The sequence below is a fragment of the Lithobates pipiens genome, unplaced genomic scaffold, assembly GCF_037356315.1.
Source record: "Lithobates pipiens isolate NorthernLeopardFrog02 unplaced genomic scaffold, aLitPip1_a1.2 Scaffold_16, whole genome shotgun sequence".
Classification (NCBI taxonomy): domain Eukaryota; kingdom Metazoa; phylum Chordata; class Amphibia; order Anura; family Ranidae; genus Lithobates; species Lithobates pipiens.
The window spans coordinates 552,950,615-552,975,025 of record NW_027507748.1 but is presented as its reverse complement, the minus strand read 5'-3'; the positions used below and the strand labels follow the sequence as shown (position 1 = coordinate 552,975,025).

Genomic DNA, 24,411 nt, shown 5'->3' with positions numbered 1-24,411 from the left:
AAACTTGGGTATTAAAAACATCTATGCATTCTTCTACTAGGGAAAAAATGTCATGCCTTAATTCTCCACTAGAGGAGTCTAGACTAGAGCTGCCGCGACGCGTCGACTAAGAAAATACGTCGACGTGCGTGCAGGGCGTCGATGCGTCACAGTGGTGGCAGTGCTTAGTATCTACCGCTGCACTCCGTGCCGCCGTCACCATCTCTTCTCCCCCTCCGTGCCGCTGTCCCTAGGGGTGCAACGGATCGTCACCGATCTGTGATCCAAGCGCACATGCCGCGATCCGCGGTCTCGGCCTTAGGAGAGGCCGCGGCTTCGGCCTAGCTTCGAAGCGGTGGCCATCTTTCTACACCCAGGCGTTTACAATGTGATCGCTCCGACGGAGCGATCGCTTGTAAACAAACCGGCGTCATGACATGACGCCGGTTTCTCTCTCCCCTCTCTGTACTGATCTGTGCAGTGGAGGGGAGAGGTCAGATGGAAGCAGCCATCCCTCCATACCCAACCCAATACTCTGCCAGCCCGATACTCTGCCAGCCAGTGCAATACAATACTCTGCTGCAATGCAATACTCTGCTGCAGTGCAATACTCTGCCCGCCAATAGAGTGCAATACTCTGCCCGCCAGTGCAATACTCTGCCCGCCAGTGCAATACTCTGCCCGCCAGTGCAATACTCTGCCCGCCAGTGCAATACTCTGCCATACTCTCAAGGTTATCCAAAGGATTAATTAGCTAATCAGAAAAAACCCACTAGATTCATAAAAAAATAATCGGATAGTCGTTGACTAATCGAAAAAATAATCGATAGATTAGTCAACAGACAAATTAATCGTTAGTTGCAGCTCTAGTCTAGACACATACCTTGCTCTGTTGTATTCACTCAGCCCATGTCAGGTTGCAGCAGCGTGTGGACGGAAACTTTGCAAGTTAAAAAAAATAAAATAAATACCCCCCCGCGCGCTAATACCGCTAAATGTTTTACTGTGGCTGTGTGCTGGATGGGTCTCTACCCTCCGCCACCCCAATGTTAGGTCTGGAATCCGAAAAACGCTGTGCGCGGGAACATTTTAAATAGAAATGGGGGCAAAAAAGTTTCTCGGAGGGGTGGGCCTAAATGCGGTGCCGTGAACATCCACAAGGACGCACGGCAGGCTAAAACAGATAAATATCACAAGTGTGACGGTCTCTCCTCGGCTGATGAGGAAGAGACAAGCAGCCTGCAACACAAGGACACAGGAGCTGTGTATGGTTTGCAAAACTTGTATTCCTAATACATGAACAACACTTTTTTTTCCCAGCACTAGGCTGAACTTTATAGCGGCTTTAAAAGTCATGACTATTTTCAGTAATTAAGTACAATTTGTAGAGTGCCTCTGTTTTTGTACTTGGGACTATGCCTGCCCAAAAAGACACCACAAAAACCAAAAAGATAGTAAAGGTTTCACCCCCAGGCATTAGGATCCCGAGTCGCATTTCCACGCTGTCATCCTCGCCTGAATTACCAATTATGGCAAGCCAGGGTGAGCCATTGGAACAAATTGATGGTGCAGCTGCTTCTCAAATTTCAGCCCCTGTATACATGACTGAAGATGCCCTTTCCTCCTCCCTGCAGGGTCTGGAAAAAAGATTAGTGACCTTAATTGCATCATCCATTCAAATGGATAGGAAGCGTGCTAGATCCCCCCCCCCCCCCCACTTCAGAATCTTTGCCAGGGGAACAGTCGGCGCAGGATGAGGCATTACCCTCAGTTGATCAGGAGGAATAGCAAACCGATGATTCTTCTGTGGAGGAAACAACGGTGGATGAACCTTTTTTCAGCCTCTCAATCTAAGAAATTGCTGATACAAACTCTTACGGAGATGGTTCGTTCTACTTTCATGCTACCCCTAACTGAGTCTCCTGAAAGCTTGGCTTCTTCCTTGGGTTCCTTTAAAACCTCGAGATATACCCCAGTCGATGACCTATTGTGTCGAAACGCGTCGGTTAAGCTTATCTTGCTTTTATCCATTTTATATTTTTTATGTGATCACATATATTTGTCACATCAGTTTTTTTTTATTTATTTATTTTTTTTACTTGATGTGAATAAATCTTTTAGTCTTTTTATTTTTTTATTTTTTTTGACCTGCACCATCGGAATTATTTTCCATTTTTTTTCCATACTGTATTGGATATATACTGAGCTATTTGGGTGCATCACATTGGATTCCTGCCATGCCAAGATTACTGGCGTGGATTAATTGGCGCCTTTGAGATGGGTGTCCCTCAGTCCTGACTGCCTGGATCCAACTTGGTTTGGTTTCTCCCTTGAGCTAATATTTGGAGCGCTTTAAGCTCGTATGATACATTGCCATATGGTACTTGTATCCAACATAAGAGTGTTTCATCTTCCTATATAACTTCTATCTCCTTGAGATCCATTCAAGATCCAGTGTTATTATATCTTCTTGTCTACCGGGGCATTTACCATCTGATTGGACTGTCTGATCATTGGGACTGTTGGTTATATTGCTTTGTATGGGTTATACCTTACAAAGGTCCTATATGTATATTTACTTTTTTTGGAATACTGATGTTTTCACTGTCGCGGTTGTCACTTTTTGATTACATTGTTATTGTATGAGCCTATTAATGTGTGTTCTGGATAGCTTAGTTTAACACTATTTTGTTGCATGTATATTCCTTAAAACCTTGTCATCCTTTTCATGTGTTTCCTGCACATGCACTACTAGAACAGCTTATTTTTGGTGAATGGGATCACCCGGATAAGCATTTTCTCCCTCAGAAGAGATTTTCAATTCTCTATCCTCTGGAGGAGAAATTCTCTAAAAGATGGGAAGTACCAGCAATTGACGCTGTGATTTCCAATGTGAATAATAGCCTAACTTGTCCTATAGACAATGTACAGATGCTTAAGAATCCAACAGATAAAAAGTTGGAATCCCTGCTAAAGACTGCCTTTTCCTTGGCAGGTGCCGTTAATGAGCCTCTCCAATAGACATCTGCCAATCCCTAAAGGACCAATTTAAACAGGCCCTTAGAGAGCTTCCTGCACAACAAACTACACAACAAATATATATATATATATATATATATATATATATATATATATATATATATAATTTCATTTGTTATTCACATGCTTGCCACCTCACCAGCTTGAACTACACTTATGGGACTCGCCACGTCACCACGTGATACTGCAGTGCTGGTTTGACTACGACCAGGGTGAACTAGGCCGCTGGTGCTTGCCAGTTCACCAGAAGGATGAGCAGCACTAGTACTGCTTTACTCCATACTAGGGACCTGCGGTTCTTGCACCTCAATGACAGAAGATTGGGGTCTGGTACACCTGACCTTGGCAGGGACCACAACTCTGTCGTCAGAGCTATCTGTCATGGAGCCGCTGTCTACAGGATCATATTCTGAGCATGAATCTGACAAATGAGTGACTTCATCTTCACTATCTGTCATGCTCAGAAATGTGTAGGCCTCTTCGCTAGTGTACCTTCAATTTTGCCATTTTGGGCTCTAAATTTAGTGGTAGAGGTCGACCGATATATCGGCCGGCCGATATTTGCCGTTTTTTAAATAATCGGCATCGGCCGATTGTGTTAATAAAAAGCCGATTCTACAGCGGGACTTTGAAATGACTTCTGTAAGAAGTCAGTGTGAGTTGTCTGAGTCGTCATAGCAACACTTTCCTCCTCTCTGGGCAGACTGCCAAGAAAAGAACTAAATGATACAATGTTTACACTTCTGAATGAATGAAGTCATCTCTGTGTAGAAGTTCTCAGTTTAACCATTTAAAGACTAAATCTTTTCTGACACTTGTTGCTTACAAGTAAAAATCCTGTATTTTCTGCCAGAAAATCACTTAGACCCCCCAAAAAATATATATATTTTTTTAGCAGAGATCCTAGGGAATAAAATAGCGGTTGTTGCAATATTTTATGTCACACGGCATTTGCACAGAGGTCTTTCAAATGCATTTTTTTGGGAAAAAAATACACCATTTAAAAAATAAAAATAAAATAAAAACCGTAAAGTTAGCCCATTTTTTTTTTTTTTTTTTTGTCCAAAAGTTTTGACTACCTGTTTTTATTTAATATATAGGTTTTTTTTTTTTTTTAATCTAGATCATACATACAAGTAAACTGATTGGAGGTTTGTTTTGTTTAATAAATGTTTAAAGCGGAAGTCCGCCGGGACTCCGCGTTTTTTTTTTTTTTTTTTTTTTTTAAAAGCCAGCAGCTACAAATACTGCAGCTGCTGACTTTTAAAATAATGACACTTACCTGTCCAGTGCGCCCGCGATGTCGGCACCCGAAGCCGATCTCTAGATCGACACTCGAGTGCTGCCGCCGCCGCCATCTTGGGTATGGCAATCAGGAAGTGGAGCCTTTCGGCTTAATTTCCCGGTTCCCTACTGCGCATGCGTGAGCCGCGCTGCGCAATGAGGACGGTCCCCGCTGCCTCTGGGATCTGTGTGTTTCCCAGCAGGCAGCGGGGCACTTGCGGAAGGGGGCGGGCACTTGCGGAAAGGGGCGTAATGTACGCCCCTTTCCGCAGAGAGCTAGCCCGGAAGTGGGTGCAGTTACCTGGATTATCCAGGTAACTGCACCCCCCTCCCCCCTGAAAGGTGCCAATTGTGGCGCCGGAGGGGGGGAGGGTTCCGATGAGCGGAAGGTCCATTTTAGGGTGGACTTCCGCTTTAAGTGTAAGAAATTTTCTGTATCACTTATGAAGACTGCTTTCACACTGGAGTGGGCAGACGTTGATGGTAAAACGCAAGTTTTAGCGGCTCTTTACCATCATTTTAGCGGTGCTATTTGGCTGCTAGTGGGGCACATATAACCCAGCTAGCGGCCAAGGAAGAGGTTAAATGCGCCCATGAAGCACCGCTGCCAAATCGCATTGCATGCGCTTCGGCAGTGGTGCCCATTCATATCAATGGGCAGGAGTGGTGGAGGAGCGGTATACACCACTCCAAACGTGCTGCTTGCAGGACTTTTTTTTTTAAGATCCTGCCAGCGCATCGCCTCAGTGTGAAAGCACTCTGTCTTTCACACAGACTGCAGGGGAGCCATTTTGCAGGCACTTTACAGGCGCTATTTTTAGCCCAAAAGCGCCTTAAAAAACACCCCAGTGGGAAAGGTGTGTTAGATCAAGGGGGATTAAAAATAAATAAATAAAATAAAATCGGCCTAACATATCGGCCCAAAAAAATCGGCATCATATATCGGCTATCGGCCGCCATGATTTCTAAATATCGGCATCGGCCAGAGAAAAACCCATATCGGTCGACCTCTATTTAGTGGTACACTAGTGAGACTCGCAGGTAAAAAAAAAAAAAAAAGCTCCTGACTGTTAGCAACTGTATCAAAACGCTATCAAAAAAACTGTTAGCGATCGCAGGGATCAGGCCTGACTCTGCGAACGCTGCAGTTGTGTGTTTAGTGTTTTGTGACAGTGATTGATCGATACTGCACTTGGGTGGGCTGGGCGGAGGGGCAAAATGCAGGTGCTAGCAGGTATCTGGGCTGAGCCTGCTAACGAGGTGTTTTTGGGGACTCTAGTATAGATCTGATCAGATATCAATCTATTCAGATACTATACCACTAAGGGAGGTTATGCTGCGTTCGTGGGTGTTAGTTGTACTGGCACTAACCTGACGCTGACTGGGGCAACGCAGACCCTAAAACCTAACTTGTATCACCCGCCGGATGATTAGGGGGTTAAACCTTTATTGGGTAATAAACGTAGGGTGCCCTGACACTATAAAAAACAAACTAACCAGCGTCGCCTGTAACAGTTATACAGTGATTAGAGGTCGACCAATATATCGGCCGGCCGATATTTGGCGTTTTTTAAATAATCGGCATCGGCCGATTGTGCTGATAAAAAGCCGATTTAGAACTACAGCGGTACTTTGAAATTACTTCTGTAATAGAAGTCAGTGCAAGTTGCCTGAGTCATCAGAAACTTCTTTCCTCCTCTCTGGGCAGGCTGCCAAGATAAGAACAGAAAGATACAATGTTTACACTTCTGAATGAATGAAGTCATCTCTGTGTGTAGAAGTTCTCAGTTTAACCATTTAAAGACTAAATCTTTTCTGACACTTGTTGCTTACAAGTAAAAATCCTGCATGTTCTGACAGAAAATCACTTAGACCCCCCAAAAATTATATATATTTTTTTTAGCAGAGATCCTAGGGAATAAAATAGCGGTTGTTGCAATATTTTATGTCACACGGCATTTGCACAGAGGTCTTTCAAATGCATTTTTTTGGGGAAAAAATACACTATTTAAAAAATAAAATAAAAACAGTAAAGTTAGCCCATTTTTTTTTTTTTTTCGTCCAAAAGTTTTGACTACCTGTTTTAATTTAATATATAGGTTTTTTTTTTAAATCTAAATCATACATACAAGTAAACTGATTGGAGGTTTGTTTTGTTTAATAAATGTGTAAATGTAAGACATTTTCTGTATCACTTAGGAAGACTGCTTTCACACTGGAGCGGGCAGGCGTTGATGGTAAAACGCAAGTTTTAGTGGTGCTATTTGGCTGCTAGTGGGGCACATATAACCCAGCTAGCGCCCAAGGAAGAGGTTAAATGCGCCCGTGAAGCACCGCTGCCAAATCGCATTACATGCGCTTCGGCAGTGGTGCCCATTCATATCAATGGGCAGGAGTGGTGGAGGAGCGGTATACACCACTCCACACGTGCTGCTTGCAGGACTTTTTTTTTAAGATCCTGCCAGCGCATCGCCTCATTGTGAAAGCACTCTGTCTTTCACACAGACTGCAGGGGAGCCATTTTGCAGGCACTTTACAGGTGCTATTTTTAGCCCAAAAGTGCCTGAAAAACGCCCCAGTGGGAAAGGTGTGTTAGATCAAGGGGGATTAAAAAAATAAAATAAAAAAAAAGGAAAAAAATAAATGAAAAAAATAAATAAAATAAAATCGGCCTAACATATCGGCCCAAAAAAATCGGCATCATATATCGGCTATCGGCCACCATTATTTCTAAATATCGGCATCGGCCAGAGAAAAACCCATATCGGTCGACTGGTGAAAGGGTTAACTAGGGGGCAATCGGGGGTTAAAACCTTTACTAGTATATGGGGGTACCTGACGCTATAAAAAGTTGACGGTGAACCTAAATACTTACCTACCTAACTAGCGTCACCGGTGACACTAATACAGCGATCAGAAAAACTATTACTTAGTGACACTGGGGGGGGGTGATCTTGGGGTTAAACCTTTATTAGGGGGTACCCCAGACCTAAAGGGCCCTACCACTAACTGCCTTACCACTTATAACAGTCACAAATGACAACAATGCAGTAATCGGTAAAACGGGGGGGGGGGGGGGGGGGAATGCTATTGGTGTCACTGTGACAGGGGGTTGAAAAGTGTTCCTGCACGTATGTCCAGTATTGTTCATGATTCTCATGCTACATTTCTAAAAAATCTGGGAGCCGTGGATCTCCTATGAGTTCCCCGCGCTCCAAGCTGCATGCCTGGGCTTGGTCGAACTCCTCTTGGCGAGGCACCCGCACCCGAACTTTCCCACTCCTTTCTTCCCCCTCTTCTCTCTCTACCTTTTCTTCTTTTTTTCCCTATCTCTCTTCACTCTTCTTTGTAATCTCTCCTATTGTTAACGAATACTGCTGCCCCCCGTAGAAGGGGGTAGTGGGAGAAGGGCTTGCCCTCCGGAAACGTCGAGGGAACGAGTTGCCTGGTTCCGGAGCCAGTCTCGATACCACCCCCTACTCATTTTCCCTCCTTTTATTGTGTTTATTATAAGTATAATGTGATGGTTGGCCCTTTGGTTTCATATACATGCTTTGTAGCCCCTGCGAGGGCGCACAAGGAGCAGATTGTAGTCTCATGTTTTTTCCTGTTTATTCAAATTTCAATAAACATATTGAAACAGAAAAGTGTTCCTGCATGTTCTACTGTAAGTGTAGTGTTGGTGCAAACTTACTTGATGTCTTCTCTCCTCCGGAGCTGGAATGAAAAGGCTCCACAAGGAGAGATTATATCACTTCCCCTGCTTCTGTTTACATTACAGAAGCAGGGGAAGTTTCGCCAGGAGCGATCACGAGGGGGTGGCCATGAATCGGTGGCCTCCATCTCGGCACGGATTGCTCCTGGATCAATGCCATACCCATACGTTACTTTGCCCGCCCATGCCATTCTGCCGACTTATGTCGTCGTGAGGCGGTTGGCAAGTGGTTAAAGGCAACTGCTCAGATTCGTAAGACTGATGTCTTATTTATTCTGCCAGAGGATCCTAAAGAAAGGACAGGCAGTGTCGAAATCCACTGTCGCTAAGTGGATTTGACAAGTGATAATCCAAACTTTATGCTTTAAGGGGCACGTTTCCCCCGTTTCAAGTTAAGGCGCACTCTACCAGGTTGGCTACTGCTTCTTGGGCAGGGCCTGATGTACAATAAAGAAAATGGGATTTTTAATTACTGCTTACCTATAAAAATCATTTTCTTGGAGTACATCATAGGACACAGAGGTCCCTCCACACTTTTTTTTTGGGGGGGGATTTAAGTACATTGCTTTGCTTCAAAAACTGATGTGCTCCTGGAAGGAAGGGGGGGTTATATAGGGAGTAAACTTCCTTGATTGCGTTTACCAGTGTCAACACCTGAAGGTGGCCTATAACCCATTAAGTAATTACTTAAGGCTCTGTGTCCCATGATGTACTCCAAGAAAAGGATTTTACACATAAGCTGTACTATATTTTGTTTAGTACGCGATATCAAAGCTTTTTGTGCTTGTCCACTGAGGGACACAGGAAGTTTTTAATTCTCCTATAGGTGGGGCAATAGGTTAAACACTTGCAAACAAAAGAACTGGAGGTCAGCCCAAGATAACCCCTTCCACTAGCAGCATGCCTCAAGTGGTGTGTTTAGGTTTTTTTTTTTGTTTTTTTTTTAAAGTCCTGGGAAGGACGGGTTTTTTTTTTCTACAGTTCTGTTAGGACAAACTTTTTTTATTTATTTTTATATTTATTTTTTAATAGCACTTTATTTTCCCCCCCCCCCCCCCTTCAATCAAGACTTGTCTCGACATCCATCATTTAAACTGCCGCTTTCCAGTGTCGTCTTCACCACACTGGCCTTTGGAGTACTGCATCTGGGCTGCACATGGGAGGTGGCGATAGAATTGAGGTGACCTTCAGGCACCACCCCCACATTGGGCACTCTTCAGACTCCCTTCTAGTAAAAATTTGAGCCCAAAGCCTCTGGCATTGCCTCATCGTTTACAGCGTTTCTGAAAACTATCTTGGAGAGTAGGCCTTTTTAGGTCGATTTGTCAGAACCTACCTCAGTAATTTAGGTCCTTGAGCACCTTTTAATAACCATTCCCAATGGATGTTCCACAAGAATGGGAAAGCTGTGGGATTAAGTGCCAACATCAGCAGGGAAAGGTATCCTCCAATCACCTTGCTTGTGTAGATGGGGGGGATCCGTTCCCTTTTTCTTTTTTTTTTTCTTCTTCGTTCAGCTCATCCGGTGAACAAAAAGGAATCGTGCATTCCCGGCTTTCGGGTACATTCACACCAAAACAATAACAATCTCCCACGCTTGGGGGCTTAATCTATGGATAAGTGCTGCGGCCAACCCTCTGAATCAAACAATGCCTGCAGTCTTGCTGCCCTCCTCGGAACAATGGGTATTCTTAGAACTGAAACATAAAGAGGAAAGGGGGGGGGTGCACCAACCTTTCAAGTTATTCACCGCTTTGGCTCTGAGGAAAAGGGTATGCCCTTGAAACACGTTAGCCGTTTGTGATGCCATCTGACCCCTCCAGTATCCGGTCTGTGTTGCAGGCGTTCAGAGATGTAGTCTCATTTACTGATAAGCCTCTTTTACACACTCGTTTGAGTATGATTATTGCAGTTATGGTTTTTAATAAAATTTACCATTGGTAATGCACAAGGTCGGTGTGCCCTGCTTTTCCTCCTTTTATGTACATTCACACCAGCCTCTGTAGCTTTATTGGTTTGTTACACGTTGTGACATTTCATAAAATCTGTTGGCTGGCATACAGTGGCTGCGCTGCAGTGGAATAAAAGGCCTGCACGCAGTGTTTGTATGTTTTTTTGTTTTTCTTTTGTGCACAGCGCATTTTGCCTTGTCTTGTGGTGGGGGTACAGTGGGACTGCACTGGAATAGCCGCACAATGCAGTTCCATAGCACCTGGTGTGAATCTATCCTTTTTCTTCTGGTGTCCCTCAATGGAAAGAAAACAGGATTTTTATACAAATACTAAAATCCATTTCTTGGCGTGCATTGAGGGACACGGGTACCACCCCTCAGTGTTTATGGTCATGCTTTTGGTACGGCTTTTCCTCAACATGGGCGCAGCTGGTACTGGGAGGGGGTTACCCTGGGTTGGCCTACAGATTTTGCTTTACCAGTGCCCCAGTTCTCTTTTAGGCAGCAGTATAGTGCAAAGGTTAAAGGCTTCCTGTGTCTACCAATGGACTCCAACAAAATAATTTTACAATGAATACATAAATCCTATTCCTCTTATTGCTCTGCTCTTGTGCTGCAATGTAGCTGTTATGGACTGCTGGTGGTTCTAGCATCTGGGGCTCAGCTGGTTCAAGTGATTTTTTTTTTTTTTTGATTTTTTTTTTTTTTTTTTTGGCAGGATTTTTCATGCTGGTTGTTCTGTATATATGCTCTTCTATAAATGTGTTTTGGCTACTTGCTGGGCAGCATAGTTCAGAAATGTTTGAGAAAGTGAAATTAAACAAATAGTTGTCAACTATTTTCATAATCAATATAATCGGCCAGCCAATTAGTTGGCCTGCATAAAAAATGAATAATTTTTTTACAAATCAGGAAATACAGTGCAGCACACATACAGCTCAGTACAATGTCTATACATGTCAGTGCCTGAGAACTTGTATGTGTGAGGGGCAATGCCTCATGGGGCATATATTCCTGGGCAGGAAGGCAGTAGTTCTAAAGGCAGAATTTTTTATTTTTTTTTTTTTTTTCTTCCTTGCTATAGGGCCACTCTAAACTATAATTTGCAGCTTACTATTGGAGCACTCTGAAGGCAGGAGGAGGACCCCAGAAAAGGAAAGTTAGGGCTGCTCTGTGAAAACATTCTTAAAATTATTATTTTTTTTTTTTTTAAGGAAGACATTGTACATCCAGCATAAGTGACAGCAGGTGAAGGTAGCTTTTATCGAGCCACCTGCCTATGACAAGGGAGTCTGTCATACATAGTGTATATATTACACTTCTGTCTAAAAATCAACAAAACTGTCTAATTTTTTTTTTTATTTGCTCTCGGAGTCCGTTGATGGTATATCTCTTTTGTCTGTTATTTATATTTAATACTGCATATAGATATTGAAGAAGAAATTGCCTTTTATTGTAAACTTTACATATTAACTAAATTGTACATCACACTTTTTATTAAGGTTATTGTCTGATGAATCGATTAATCGGTCAACTAACCAATTTATGAAAATAATTGTTAGTTGCAGCCCTAGTGAAATGGAATTGGTTGACTCCCTGGAATAGTTGTTGTTTTTAAGCTATGTGCTGTAAGGAATACTCGGATAAGGGCTGACTTCACCTTTTTATTCAGAGGCAGTTTCCATTGCCTTTGCCTAAAGAGTTTCTCGGTAGGAGTTCTTTTTTATCAAGCAACCCAGATGTCTTATGTGCTGTGCACTTCTTTCTTTAGCAAAGTGAAAGTGAATATCTGAAACCCAGTGGTTCTTCACGTCGGATCAAAAAGAGTGTGCAGCGTTATCAAGATGACAGTCCTATAAAGCAATCGCGTAGAAGAGAAACACCTGCCACACCGCAGTCCCCAGCTGAGAGCTCCCTTGTGAAGAAACGGAAAATTGGGACAAGAAGCCAGAGTCCTGATTTAACCTTCTGCGAGTAAGTGACCTGTTATTTTCTTTGCAGCTTATCTGTTATAATATTTGCTCATCATGTTTTCAATGCATTTGTATTGGGCGAAGAAACAAATGTGCATTTTGACATTTTAAAATGTTTGGGTAAAACCGCACTGAACGTAATGAAAATTTCTGGCAAGTTCAACAGTCTAGATAGCTCCATTTTAAATATGCATATGAGTGGCCTAACACTTGTGTAGGCAAAGGCAGCATTTGTTCTTGCGTGCAGCTTTCATTGAGATCAGTTGATTTGGTGCAGAATTTTATCACAGGTGCTGTTGACTACCTTCTAACCTGATGGCAAGGTGCTTCCATCTGCTTTTCAGCTGCCCATTCTTTCTCTGTGATTTATATATTGAGAAAAGGGCCGGCACAGTGGTGTAGTGGTTAGCACTCTCTCCTTGCAGTAAGAAGGGTCGGAGTTTGCATGTTCTCCCTGTGCCTGTGTGGGTTTCCTCCTACACTCCAAAGACGTGCAGGTAGGTTAATTGGCTTCTGTCCAAAATTGGCCCTAGTTTATGAATGGGGATCGTGGGCTCCTTGAGGGTAGGGACCGATGTGAGTGTGCAATGTACAGGGATAGGGACAATTGTAGACACTCACTCAGGTTGAACTGGATGGACTGGTGTCTTCTACTAACTATGTAAAAGAGTTTCTGACCCGAGCAAATGTTTTGAGTACACATGCCATTATTGTGACAAGAGGTTTAAAAGCATAAAATTCCTACAGTGAGGAGGAGCGGGGGGGGGGGGGGGAGAAGTATTTGATCCCCTGCTGATTTTGTACATATCCCATTTACAAATAAATGATCACTATAATTTCAATGGTAGGTTTATCTTAACAGTGAGAGACACAATAGCAAAAAAAAAAGAAAAATTGAAAAAAACCTATTTCAAAAAAGTTATAAATTGATATGCCTTTTAAAGTGGCGTTCCACTCCTAAAATTATTTTATAATTTTTCAGCTGCATTAAAAACGATAATTAACATTTGGGAAATTTTTTATTTTTTTTATTTTTTTTTAACTCGCTTCAATACCTGTTGCAAGGTGGTCCATCGTGATCTGCCTCCTTACTCACCTCGGCTCCTTACGCCACTTCCCTCGGCACTGGAAGAGATCACCTCCCTCCCCCCCCCCCCCCCCCCCCCCCCATAGAAAATCATCTGGGACACATCACAGGTCCCAGATGATTGCGCTGCACACGCATACTTAGTGGGTGCCCAGGTGTGAAGCCACAGCTGGGTGCCCAGTTACAATGCCAGTGCCGCCGAGTGGAGGGGGGAGATGAGCAGGGCTTCGATCCCCTGCATCACTGGACTCTGGGACAGGTAAGTGTCCGATTATTAAGCCTGCAGCTGCAGTATTTGTAGCTGCTGACTTTTTTTTTATTTTATTTTTTTAAGCGGAGCTCTGCTTTAATGAGTGAAATAAGTATTTAATCCCCTATCAATTAGAGTTCTGGCTCCCATGTGTCTTCTATACAGGTAACGAGCTGAGATTAGGAGCACTCAATTAAAGGGGGTGCTCCTAATCTCATCTTTTTACCTGTATAAAAGACACCTGTCCACAGAAGCAACTCCAATCTCTCCACCGTGGCCAAGACCAAAGAGCTGTCCAAGGATGTCTGGAATAAGATTGTAAACCTTCACAAGGCTGGAATGGGCTACAAGTCCATCGCCAAGCAGCTTGGTGAGAGGGTGAGGACAGTTGGTGCGATTTAATAATTGTTTGCAAATGGGGGGAAAAAAAAACACAAAATAACTGTCAATCTCACTCTGAGGCTCCATGCAGATCTCGCCTCGTGCAGTTTCAATGATCATGAGAAGGGTAGGAATCGGCCCAGAACTACATGGGGAAAACTTGTCCAATGATCTCAAGACAGCTGGGACCATAGTCAACAAGAAAACCATTGGAAACGCACTATGCTGTGAATGGCTGAAATCCTGCAGTGCCCACCCCACAAGGTCCCCCTGCTCAAGAAAGCACATGTACAGACCTGTCTGAAGTTTGCTAATGAACATCTGAATGATTCAGAGGAGAACTGGATGAAAGTGTTGTGGTCAGATGAGACCAAAATCGAGCTCTCTCAACTTGCTGCGTTTGATGGTGGGGATGGTGTTCTTGGAATCGTAGGCAGCATTCCTCTTCCAATCGTGGAGGTGGAAACATTATGCTTTGGGGGTGTTTTTCTGCTAAGGGGACAGGACAACATCCCTCCATCAAAGGGACGATGGACGGGGCCATGTGCCATCAAATCTTGGGTGAGAACCTCCTTCCCTCGGCAAGGGCATTGAAAATGGTTCATGGATTGGTATTTCAGCATGACAATTACCCAAAACACATAGCCAATGCAACAGTGGAGTGACTCAAGAAGCAGCACATTAAGGTTCTGGAGTGGCCAGTCTCCAGACCCTAATCCCATAGAAAATATATGTGGAGGGAGCTTAAAGTTTGAGTTGCCAAACATCGGCCCCAACACCTTATGGAGAGAATCTTCCAAGGGGAGTGGGACAAAATCCCTCCTGAGATGTGCGCAAACCTGGTGGCCAACTACAAGAAACATATGACCTCTGTGATTGCCAAGAAGGGTTTTGCCACTAAGTTATGTTTTGTGAAGGGGTCAAATACTTATTTCACTTATTAAAATGCAAATAAATTTATAACTTTTTTGGAATGTTTTTTTTATGAATTTTTTTTTTTTTTTTTTTTTTGTTCTGCTGTCTCACTGTTAACATAAGCCTACCATTAAAATTATAGACTGATCATTTCTTTGTAAGTGGGCAAACGTACAAAATCAGCAGGAGATCAAATACTTCCCCTCACTGTATGCACAGTGCTAATTTGTTCCTTACGCTTACAAAGTAATTGGAACATTTTAATTAAAAAAAAAAAAAAAACTTTTGATCTAAACCCAGGAAAAAAAATGTATTCGATTGCAGCTTACCAGTCCTTAAATGTTTTGGCTGCTTTTTTTTTTTTTTTTTTTCATCAAAGATCCTACCAGTAACACGATTCCTGTCCTAGGCTGACAGTACTTGACTGTACTACATCTATTTAGAGGCAGCATTGTTACTCTAGGGCAGGAGTCATATTAGTACTACAAAACACTTCTCCATCTCCTCATATTTATAAAACCAGGGGAAAGGGGGCTCTGTAGTCCTAGCACACTTTCTGATGACATTGTTTGTTCAAAATAACATTGTTCAGGACAGCACTAGATTTCTGACAGGATTATCCAGCACAAACAAATAGGTATATGAAAACCCTTGAGGTAAATAGAGTGTGGACAGGTGAATAATGCTGAATGTCTTTTTTGTTTCAGAATCATTTTAATGGAGATGGAGTCACATGATGATGCATGGCCCTTTCTGGAGCCTGTGAACCCACGGCTTGTACCTGGCTACAGAAAAATCATCAAAAACCCTATGGACTTCTCTACCATGAGGAACAAGTTGTTGAACGGAAGGTAAGTTTGTGGGACTGGCCATAAAATTCAGTTTTGGGAATTTCCCAGGAATGGGTGAATTGAGGAGCTTTTGTAATTGTAAGCGCAATATATTTTCTCTTCTTTTAATATATGTTTATGCAGATTTGTCCCATATAAAAAGAATCCTATAGTCTCCACATAAGTGCCTGGACCATACAAATCTCTGTGTATCGGGCAGATCTTTGTCATTCTGCTGATTCAACACAGATTAGTCCGATCTAAATCTACGGAGAATTGGGAAATTCAGCTAATTAGAAAATTGTAATTTATGTGTACAATTCTCTGCAGAATAGGGAAGTCTGTATTAATATATTTAGGCATATTTAAAGAAATTCTGTAATTCACTGATTGTATCTAATGTGTGAAATGACTTGTGTATCTCTAGTAAAAGACAATGTTTTTGCACAGAGTAAAACATTTTCAGCAAGTATAGCACAATACCTGTTAATCCTGCCAATAAATCAAGTGTGTCAGGGAGTGCTGGCGAACCTTGGCACCCCAGATGTTTTTGAACTACATTTCCCATAATGCTCATGCACTCTGCAGTGTAGTTGAGCATCATGGGAAATGTAGTTCAAAAACATCTGGGGTGCCAAGGTTCGCCATCACTGCCCTAGGACAAGTGTTTTACTGGCAGAATCACCAGGTGAAAAATAAAGTAAACCGCTTCTAAAGGCTGGTAAGCGGCTATATATTACATTTTATTGTTTTGATACACGTTGGCCAGTCCATTCAAAGTTGACATTTAAGATATGGTTAGTGGTTACGTTTTTTATATGCTTATTATTTTCTGGGACTTTTAAAATATGGGTCTCCTTTTCTACTGTACTGTCCCAAGTGTAAGATTAATCCAACAGTGAATTCTAAAAGTTATAAAGGGTTAGTGACAGCCATGAGGATTAATGAGCTAATATAGCATCATACCATTTTATAAATAATTTCTCTATTGTCGAGTTATGCATTTGTAGATCTATCTGCCCTTGCTAAAATATTAGCTGCGATTGGATTGGCACTTAGCTGTACTTTTCTCTGTCTGACAGGTATTCCAGTTGTGCGGAATTTGCAGAAGATGCGGAACTTGTATTCAGCAACTGCCAACTGTTTAATGAAGATGAGTCTGATGTAGGGAAGGCTGGTTTAGTCCTGAAGAAGTTCTACGAAAGCCGCTGGGAGGAGTTTAGTCAAGAACGTGAAAACAATTCCCTTTGAGGCCACTCCCCCGCTTCCTAAGTTGACATTATTCCTGCATCTCTGCAACAATGAAAACGGGTTCAGCTCTTCTGTTGTCTGTTATCTTTCAAGGTCCTGCACCCCACTTTGAATGGAAATATTGTCAGCACAGGGGTTTCTTCTCATTATCCAGCACCCCTTTCTGTGTAATCCAGTTTATCCAGCGGGTCTGAATCCCTTTTGTTCTTTAATAGCTATGTCCTTTGACCTTTGCAAGGTCAGACTAGACTCCTCTGTATCTTAGAATGGCTGGCCAATCAGATCAGCGTTTTCACCGCCATTCCTTTGTACAGTACCTTCTCTGCATCAGACCAAACATAACCCATTTCTGATAATGTGCCTAGTGTGTCCCAATTGGCATGTATAAAGACATGTTTCATGCCTACTGAACTTGCATAATGCAATTGAAAAGTGCATGTTTTCCATTCTTTATATGTCATGAACATAATGTGCTTTAATGCATATATTTATACATAATTTAACAATACAGATGGGCACATTTTCAGTTTTTAAAGAACTACATTCTAGTCACTTGTACATAATTGTCACATTTCCCACTTGCACACCTAAGCCCACACTCTTCCTGCTATGATTGTTCAAATTCAACAGGATGTATTTAATAGCAATAGTGAATTTGTGCATTATTTGTAGGACCGTAGATGAGATATCTGCTCTACAGTTTCTCTACAGGTGTGTATTGTTATATGGCCAGTAATCTGGGGACTAGCCCTGACAAACAGCATCCCATTAAGTCCTGGGCAGGACTTGTCAGCTGTCACCCCTTGTTCAGTGTGCTGCCTCCTCAGTTATCGCTGTTTGTTGTGCAAACCATTATTTTGTCCTCATTCTTTGGCACTACCTCCTCCATGCCATTGGCTTCCTTATCCTTTTGCTTCCCTTTCCTTGTTTTTAGGCTAAGAGGTACCATGTAATGCATTGTGCCTCTTACTTTTATAGGCCTTAAGCACTACAGGGTTCCCAGAGGACACTCTCTACCATTTTTAACTTGATTATTGATGAAGTGGTGGAGAATTGATGCAGCATCTTTTGTTTTTATGTATATTGTAAATGTATTTATCACAGCCCTTGATGTACAGGCCATTTGCTTCTGGTATTTAATATCCTGCCCTCGATGTTTGTCCTAAGAAGTATATATTTAGAATGTGATCAGGACCAAGTTGAATGCTACTTATTCTCCAGTTTGGCTGGCAGCTTCCAGCATTCAAAGGTTACCATCATGCCAGAGTTTCCATTTCTTGTGACTGTTTTTCATAACTTCCCCCTGTGTCTGCTGCTCAGAGTTCTTGTGTACACTGGAGGGATTTGTCCTCCCTTTACTTCTAGTATGTTCCTTCTTAATGGAATTGACGTCTGTCATTTTTCATGCACTGTGTATAATATATATATTGCAGCAAAATGTATACAAGGAGCTCATGTGAAAGAAGCACATTGTGCTTTGAGTTAGTAGTCCCTAAATGTGTTTTTATTTTGGAAGCCTTTTATTTCTCCATTGTCATTTACTATGAAGTGCATTCTAGAGTACCATTTATCTTATCATGGAACCACTGGTGCCAGCACATTCCATTACTCTGCTTTGGTCCTAGTTCTGCCAAAGGCAAACTTCTGTCTATAGTTCTTTCAAAAGATGCTACTGTAGTTTCATTTTACTGCCCACACTAGTCTGGTGTACCTGTTCTTGCACTTTAGAGGTCAGCCTGTCTTTACAGACAGAACTGTTCCCAAAATCAATGTATTAAGCCTTGTGACAGAACATCCCTTGCTGATGGATAAAGTTAAGAGAAGTCAGTTTTCCCCCTGTACTGTGTAGACTAGAGCTACAGCATGCCTTCCTAAGCCCAGTCCTTGTTCCACTGGGGCAGAGCAGTTACTTAAAGCAATATTAGATGTGCAGCAAACCTGTTGCATTGTAAAGCAATAAGCACTGTGTTCTAGCACACAACACAGTGACCTGATGTCCCCCGGTTTTGTAAATACATAGCAAAGTAACCCACTGGATTTTTATCATTTTAAGAGACATAATGGACTCAAAAGATCATAGGAATTTCAGAACACGCGCATTAACATTTCAGTCCAAGGCAGAACTAGGTAAGCGCTAAAGTAACCTGGCACCATAGCAAGTAAAAACAAAAAAAAATATTTTTATATTTGGGAAGCTGATTATTCTTTTTTTATTTTACTATTGAACAGTAGATAATCAGACTCTTTAATTGACTTTATAAGATGCAGAAATATTTATTTTATCTAAGTGACAGTGCTGTATCATTTTTGTTTACTATTGTTAACTTTTGTTACACTATATTGTTTATATTTTTGTTGCAATATTTGAGGTCACCATCTGCCTAGTTTCTCTGGGTATTTTCTTAATGTTTGGCACAATGAAATGAAAACCCTTGCCCATTGTTTTAAAGCAAATAAGCTTTTTACAACCCAAGTTGTATTAGGTAATGTTTTTTTTATTCATAAATCTGGTTATCTGAGGGTAACACACATTTATCTCTATACAGAAAGTTTTAGCGTTGGGATTTTAATGTTGTAGATCAAGTGTCCTCTATAGTATATGTCTGTAAGTTCCCTTCTAAATTATGTATTTTGTGAGACGCAATGAATTTGGCTTAACCTGCCTCCTGCTATACCTTAAAGTAGAACTAAAGGTAAAACCTTTTTAATTGTGTGTATCTGTGTGTGTGTATGTATGTGTGTGTGTGTATGTATATATATATATATACATATACATTTATATACACATACATATACATTTTTTTTTTTTTTTTTGGATAGAGTAAGGGAAGGTTGCCACTCCTGTAAGGTTTATTTTGCCATTGGTTTTCCATTGGACACATTTTCCTTCACTTCCTGCCTCATAATCATAACAGGAAGTAAGAGAAAATCCCTCCAAAGTGAGGGAATTTCTGGTTCTCACCAGAACTACCATCCCCTTTTGAAAATATCCCCACTATTGTTGTACTGAGGGCAATCCAAAATTTGGGAATTTCGCTGCTTATATGGTAAACGGGACAAAGAGGGTGAATCTTCCTTACAGGGGGTCCAGACAGCATTAAAACCTGCCAGGTGTTCTAATCCTTCTCTAGGCTATCCAAACTAAAACCAAAAAAAAAAGTTTGCTTTTTTTATTTTGGTTTCAATACCAGCATCAAACTTTGGAATAGAAGCTGGTTCGGGTGCAAGGAGTATGATCAAGCTAAGGAATATATAAAACTTTGTAGGCCTACAGGTATTTGTAACTTAGCAATTAGGTCGTGGTGCAGGAGACGTCTTTAATAAGCAGCCCCTTTTGAAACTTAACCATATGCTTTTATCTCTGTATAACATAATTATTCCTTAAGTGATCATACTACATGTTCCTTGACTGGCTATTTTTCCCTGTGTAAAATCGGTTAAACAGATGCTTTAAGCTAAACCTGTCACATACTTGGGCATTTCAAACTGATCATAAAATGGTAAAATGCATAAGCAGAGGCTGCCTTCAGTGAAAATCGGATGTCAAAACTATCATAAATTCAGCTGTTTAACTCTGGATATACTATGTAAATCTTGACCTGTACCATAAGGGACAAGCTTTGCTTCTCTGATCCTTTAATGTCATGGCCAGCTTCATTGACCAATGGGTAAGTGGAGTGAGGCTGGGTAAGCTCAACTCACTACAGGAAAATCAGGATTTGCATATAACTTAATCTGCCTACATCTTTGATGTGCTGTTTTCACTGAAGGTCAATTATTTTTATTTATGTTTTATTTTTTTATAGTTTTGAGTAGCTGGTTTTAAAATGGCTTATCTTTTTATTTTTTTAAAGTGGTATTAAACCCAAAACCAAAAATGTAATATGTTGCAGCTTACCAGTCATTAGATGTGGTGGCTGCATTTGTTTTTTTTTTTTCTTTTTTAGGTTTTTATTCCCCGCTGTTTTCACCTGGTGATCTGGCCAATAACACCTCCTGTATTAGAGTGCCCCCAGTCTAGATAAAGGAGCACAGAGGGGCACCTTTGAACAGCAGCATTGTCCCTTTGAGGGGAGGGATGTATTAGCAGATTTGCATACATTTTACAGATTGAAGCCAAACTCCAGCTTTATAGGCAGTTACAGGAAGTGTCTTTTTTCCTTTTGGGATGAAAGCTTTACATAAAAGCTGATCATTGTAAGCACCCATGTCAGTGTTCAATGGTTTGTCTCAACCCTGTACCTCATACTGTAAGAGAGCTTGTTCTGTTGAAAAACAACAAACTTACTGGGGAGCTCACCAGGTGAAAATAAAGGAAAATAGGCAGGAAAAAAGACAAATGCAGCCATTGCATCAAAGAATTGGTAAGCTGCAATATATGAAATGTTTGTTTTTTGGGTTTAATACTGCTTCTAAAGGACTAGTTCACTTTCTAAAGCCCAGTAGCCACTAGCGGTGAATTATAACTATTATTTATTTATTTTTTCAACCCAGTGAGCTGAATGGAAAAAAAAAAAAAAAAAACGGAAGAGCTCAGGAGGAGCTGCTGTACGAACTATCCGATGTTGGTATAATGATCTCCCCCCACTGAGCTATTGTGTTCTGACAGGGAGGTGGCCTCCCACCAGAACCTACCTGTCAGCGCTGTCAGCCATTGGCTGATGGCACTGATTGGGTGCCGATCAGAAAACTTTTTTTTTTTTCGGTCCGCTTCTGTTGGGCCGGCTGTCGAACACACGGACTGAATGCCGACCGGTTTCTATTGAACCGGCCGATACCGCCTGGTATTTGGCCCTTAACTAAAACCGGTTAACCCACCCACCCTAGCCCCATAGTGTAATCTAATCTAGTTACTCCCATTCAGGTGCTCACTTGACTATATCTGACAGTAGTTGCCTTCTCCAATATTTACTCTTCATCTGCAGGGCTGGCTGTGCCTCTACCAGGAGTCCCCATAAACTTACATGGAGCTAGTCTTCTAGCATCTTTAGTATAGCAATATGGCCCAATTCATGTCCACGGGGACTAACTGCAAAAGTGCTGCCAGAATAAAGATTTTGGGTCGGATGTGGCAATAAGGGTAGGCTGCTACAGTCACAGTAAGTAGGTAGGCATCTGAATGGGGCAAGTTTTTGGTTAGCGTAGGTTGAAGGGGTGGGCGAGTGGATTTAAGTTAGAAAGTAAACTTTTCCTTTAAAAATATTGTAACGTGTGTGTGTGTGTGTGTGTGTATATATTACAATTTTTACATGTAATTATTTACCATGACACACAAGTTTCTAATTTGTTATTCCTTAATAGTAAATGGACTGTAAAGACATCCCATTTTTAGACAGAGGCCTGGGTGTTTCAGTGCAGTGAGTTTAAAGTCTCTTACCCTAATGAGCATTGTTTATAATGTGCTTTTTCTTTCCAATTCTAGACATACGTTGCTTCCATGAAAGATATCAATCCTAAACCAGTAGTAGATGTATTGCAGAATTATCCTAAACTGCATATGACAGGACATGAAAAACACAGGTTTAGTCTTTACTACACTGAATGAGAGTAGCTAGGGATAGTTCTGTGGTAGCACTAAGAATCTGTGACCTGTATCATGGCTACTTGTCTTGTGCCAGTACCGCAGCTCATAGATGCTTCAGTGTGCACTAGAATTATCTCCAATGCCTCTCACCGTCTCCTATGTTATTTTTATATATATATATATGTAACCAAACTGTGTTATAGTGACTTTTGATATATGTACAGTTTTTTCTGTGAATTTAAATTTATTTCTTTCTATATTTTTAGGACCAATCCGTTTTTAAGAAATGAAAACAAAAAAAAAATATTTAGAGATACACGTTGTTGCACATGTGATGTAGTGTGCCCTTTAGCAGCTGAAATATAATAAAACAGAAAATTAAAACTGAGTAATGCGTGAGAGTTTTTTCTTTGTTTTGATTTTATTTTCTCTCGTATACTTCTAAAACAAAACGCCTGAAGGACTGTTTAAGAATCTCATTTTATTTAAAGCATAATGTGCTTCCTGTAAATTTGAATACTTTACACTGTAGAGTTCTCGAACTGTGTAAGTGCAAACAAATGAATTCATTTATAGAACTTCATGGCAAATCCTAATATTAACAATGAATTATAGGCAGTACATTTCTCCTTTTTAGGCTTCAAATACATTGGCATGTTTGATGTCCATGAGTGGTATTATACATTTTTCTTGTTTAGTATAATTACATTAACATGTTAACGCTAATATGAGATTATAGTAATTGCGTTTACATATACTTTAAGGGCTCATTCAAATCTATGCACTGTTGTGGTGCGTTAAACACTCACTAATGAGTCCCAACAAAGTACAGTGTTTTTTAACCTCTAGAGATCCGCGCTATAGCCGAATGACGGCTACAGCGCGGACCTGCTTTGCCAGGACTACGTCTATTGACGTCGTCCCGTGCACGAGCGGCCTGCGCGCCCTCTGAGGGGTGTGCGCGGCGTGCTCTGTAATCAGCGAGTCTATGAGACTTGCCTGATCACAGATCAGAGCAAGGGGTCGATCTCGACCCCCTTACCACGTGATCAGCTGTGAGCCAATGACAGCTGATCAAGTAATCGTAACAGAGCCGGTAATCAACAATTTTTCCTCCTCGCGCTGAAAAAAAAAGCCGATCACCGGCGGCCACGATCGGGACATTAGTCCCGATCACGGCCTGATCATCAGTGCCCACCTGCCCCCTGCCAGTGCCACCTAAGTAGGGGAAACAGTGAAACACAGTGCCACACATCAGTGCCCACAGTGCCACCTATCAGTGCCTACAACCTGCCGCAAAAACAGTGCTGCACCTCAGTGCCACATATCCGTGCCCAGCAGTGCCGCCCATCAGTCCCATCTATCAGTGGTACCCATCCATGCCCATCTTTGCCAATCTGCCCATCAGTACTGCCTTATCTGTGCCCATCGGTGCCACCTTATCTGTGCCTATTAGTGGCACCTTAACTGTGCCTATCAGTGCCCACCAGCGCCGCCTCAGTGCATTTCAATGAAGGGGAAAAATTACCTATTTGCTAAATTTTATAACAAACTATTAAACATGATTTTTTTTTTTTTTTTTTTTGCATCTTTTTTTTGTTTAGCAAAAAATAAAACTCCCAGCTGGAATTAAATACCACCAAAAGAAAGCTCTATTTGTGGAAAAAAAATGATAAAAATTTCATTTAATGGGAAAAGTTCTCTTTTACCAGTAAAGAAGGAATTTTAAACGTTTTTCCTTTTTAAAGATGCATCTTCTCCAGTGCCAGGAACATCTGCCTCCAGGCAGTCACAACAGCCTCCACTATCAGGTTCAAGAGGAAGACCTCGAGGGCAGTCCCAGGGCCAAAAGAGGACTTGGGACAGGAAACCTGTGAAGCAAAATACTAAAGCCTCCTTATGAGGGGGCGTCCCCACTCGATTGAGTGGGGGGCGGGGGGAAGGCTTCTACACTTTTCAAAGATCTGACCGGAACATTGTCAGGACAGATGGGTGGCTTCCTCAATTTCTCTAGGTTACAAACTAGAATTCCAAGAATTTTCATGTCCCTTTTTTTTTTTTTTAAGATCAAACGTTCCCAGAGGCCCAGGGAAAGGGAAGTCTCTTTCTGGCTCTGGATCATCTCTTATCTCAAAGTGATTTCAGAGGTTCCCACAGAAGAGCAGGGATCAGGGTTTTATTCAAACCTCTTTACAGTACCAAAACCAAACCGGGAGGTAAGACCCATTTTTA

General features: G+C 41.6%; 1 protein-coding gene across 2 annotated transcripts in view; it reads left to right on the top strand.

Annotated features, from left to right (window-relative positions):
* BAZ2A (bromodomain adjacent to zinc finger domain 2A) overlaps window positions 1–22,567 on the top strand; it is a 161,371-nt gene extending 138,804 nt beyond the window's left edge. For both annotated transcript variants that reach the window (XM_077483474.1, XM_077483473.1), the window contains exons 27-29: window positions 11,740–11,942; window positions 15,282–15,425; window positions 16,487–22,567. In XM_077483474.1, the coding sequence (XP_077339600.1) occupies window positions 11,740–11,942; window positions 15,282–15,425; window positions 16,487–16,655 (516 nt within the window). In that variant the 3' untranslated portion in view covers window positions 16,656–22,567. The remainder of the gene's footprint in view (window positions 1–11,739; window positions 11,943–15,281; window positions 15,426–16,486) is intronic.
* The last annotated feature ends 1,844 nt before the right edge of the window (window positions 22,568–24,411 follow it).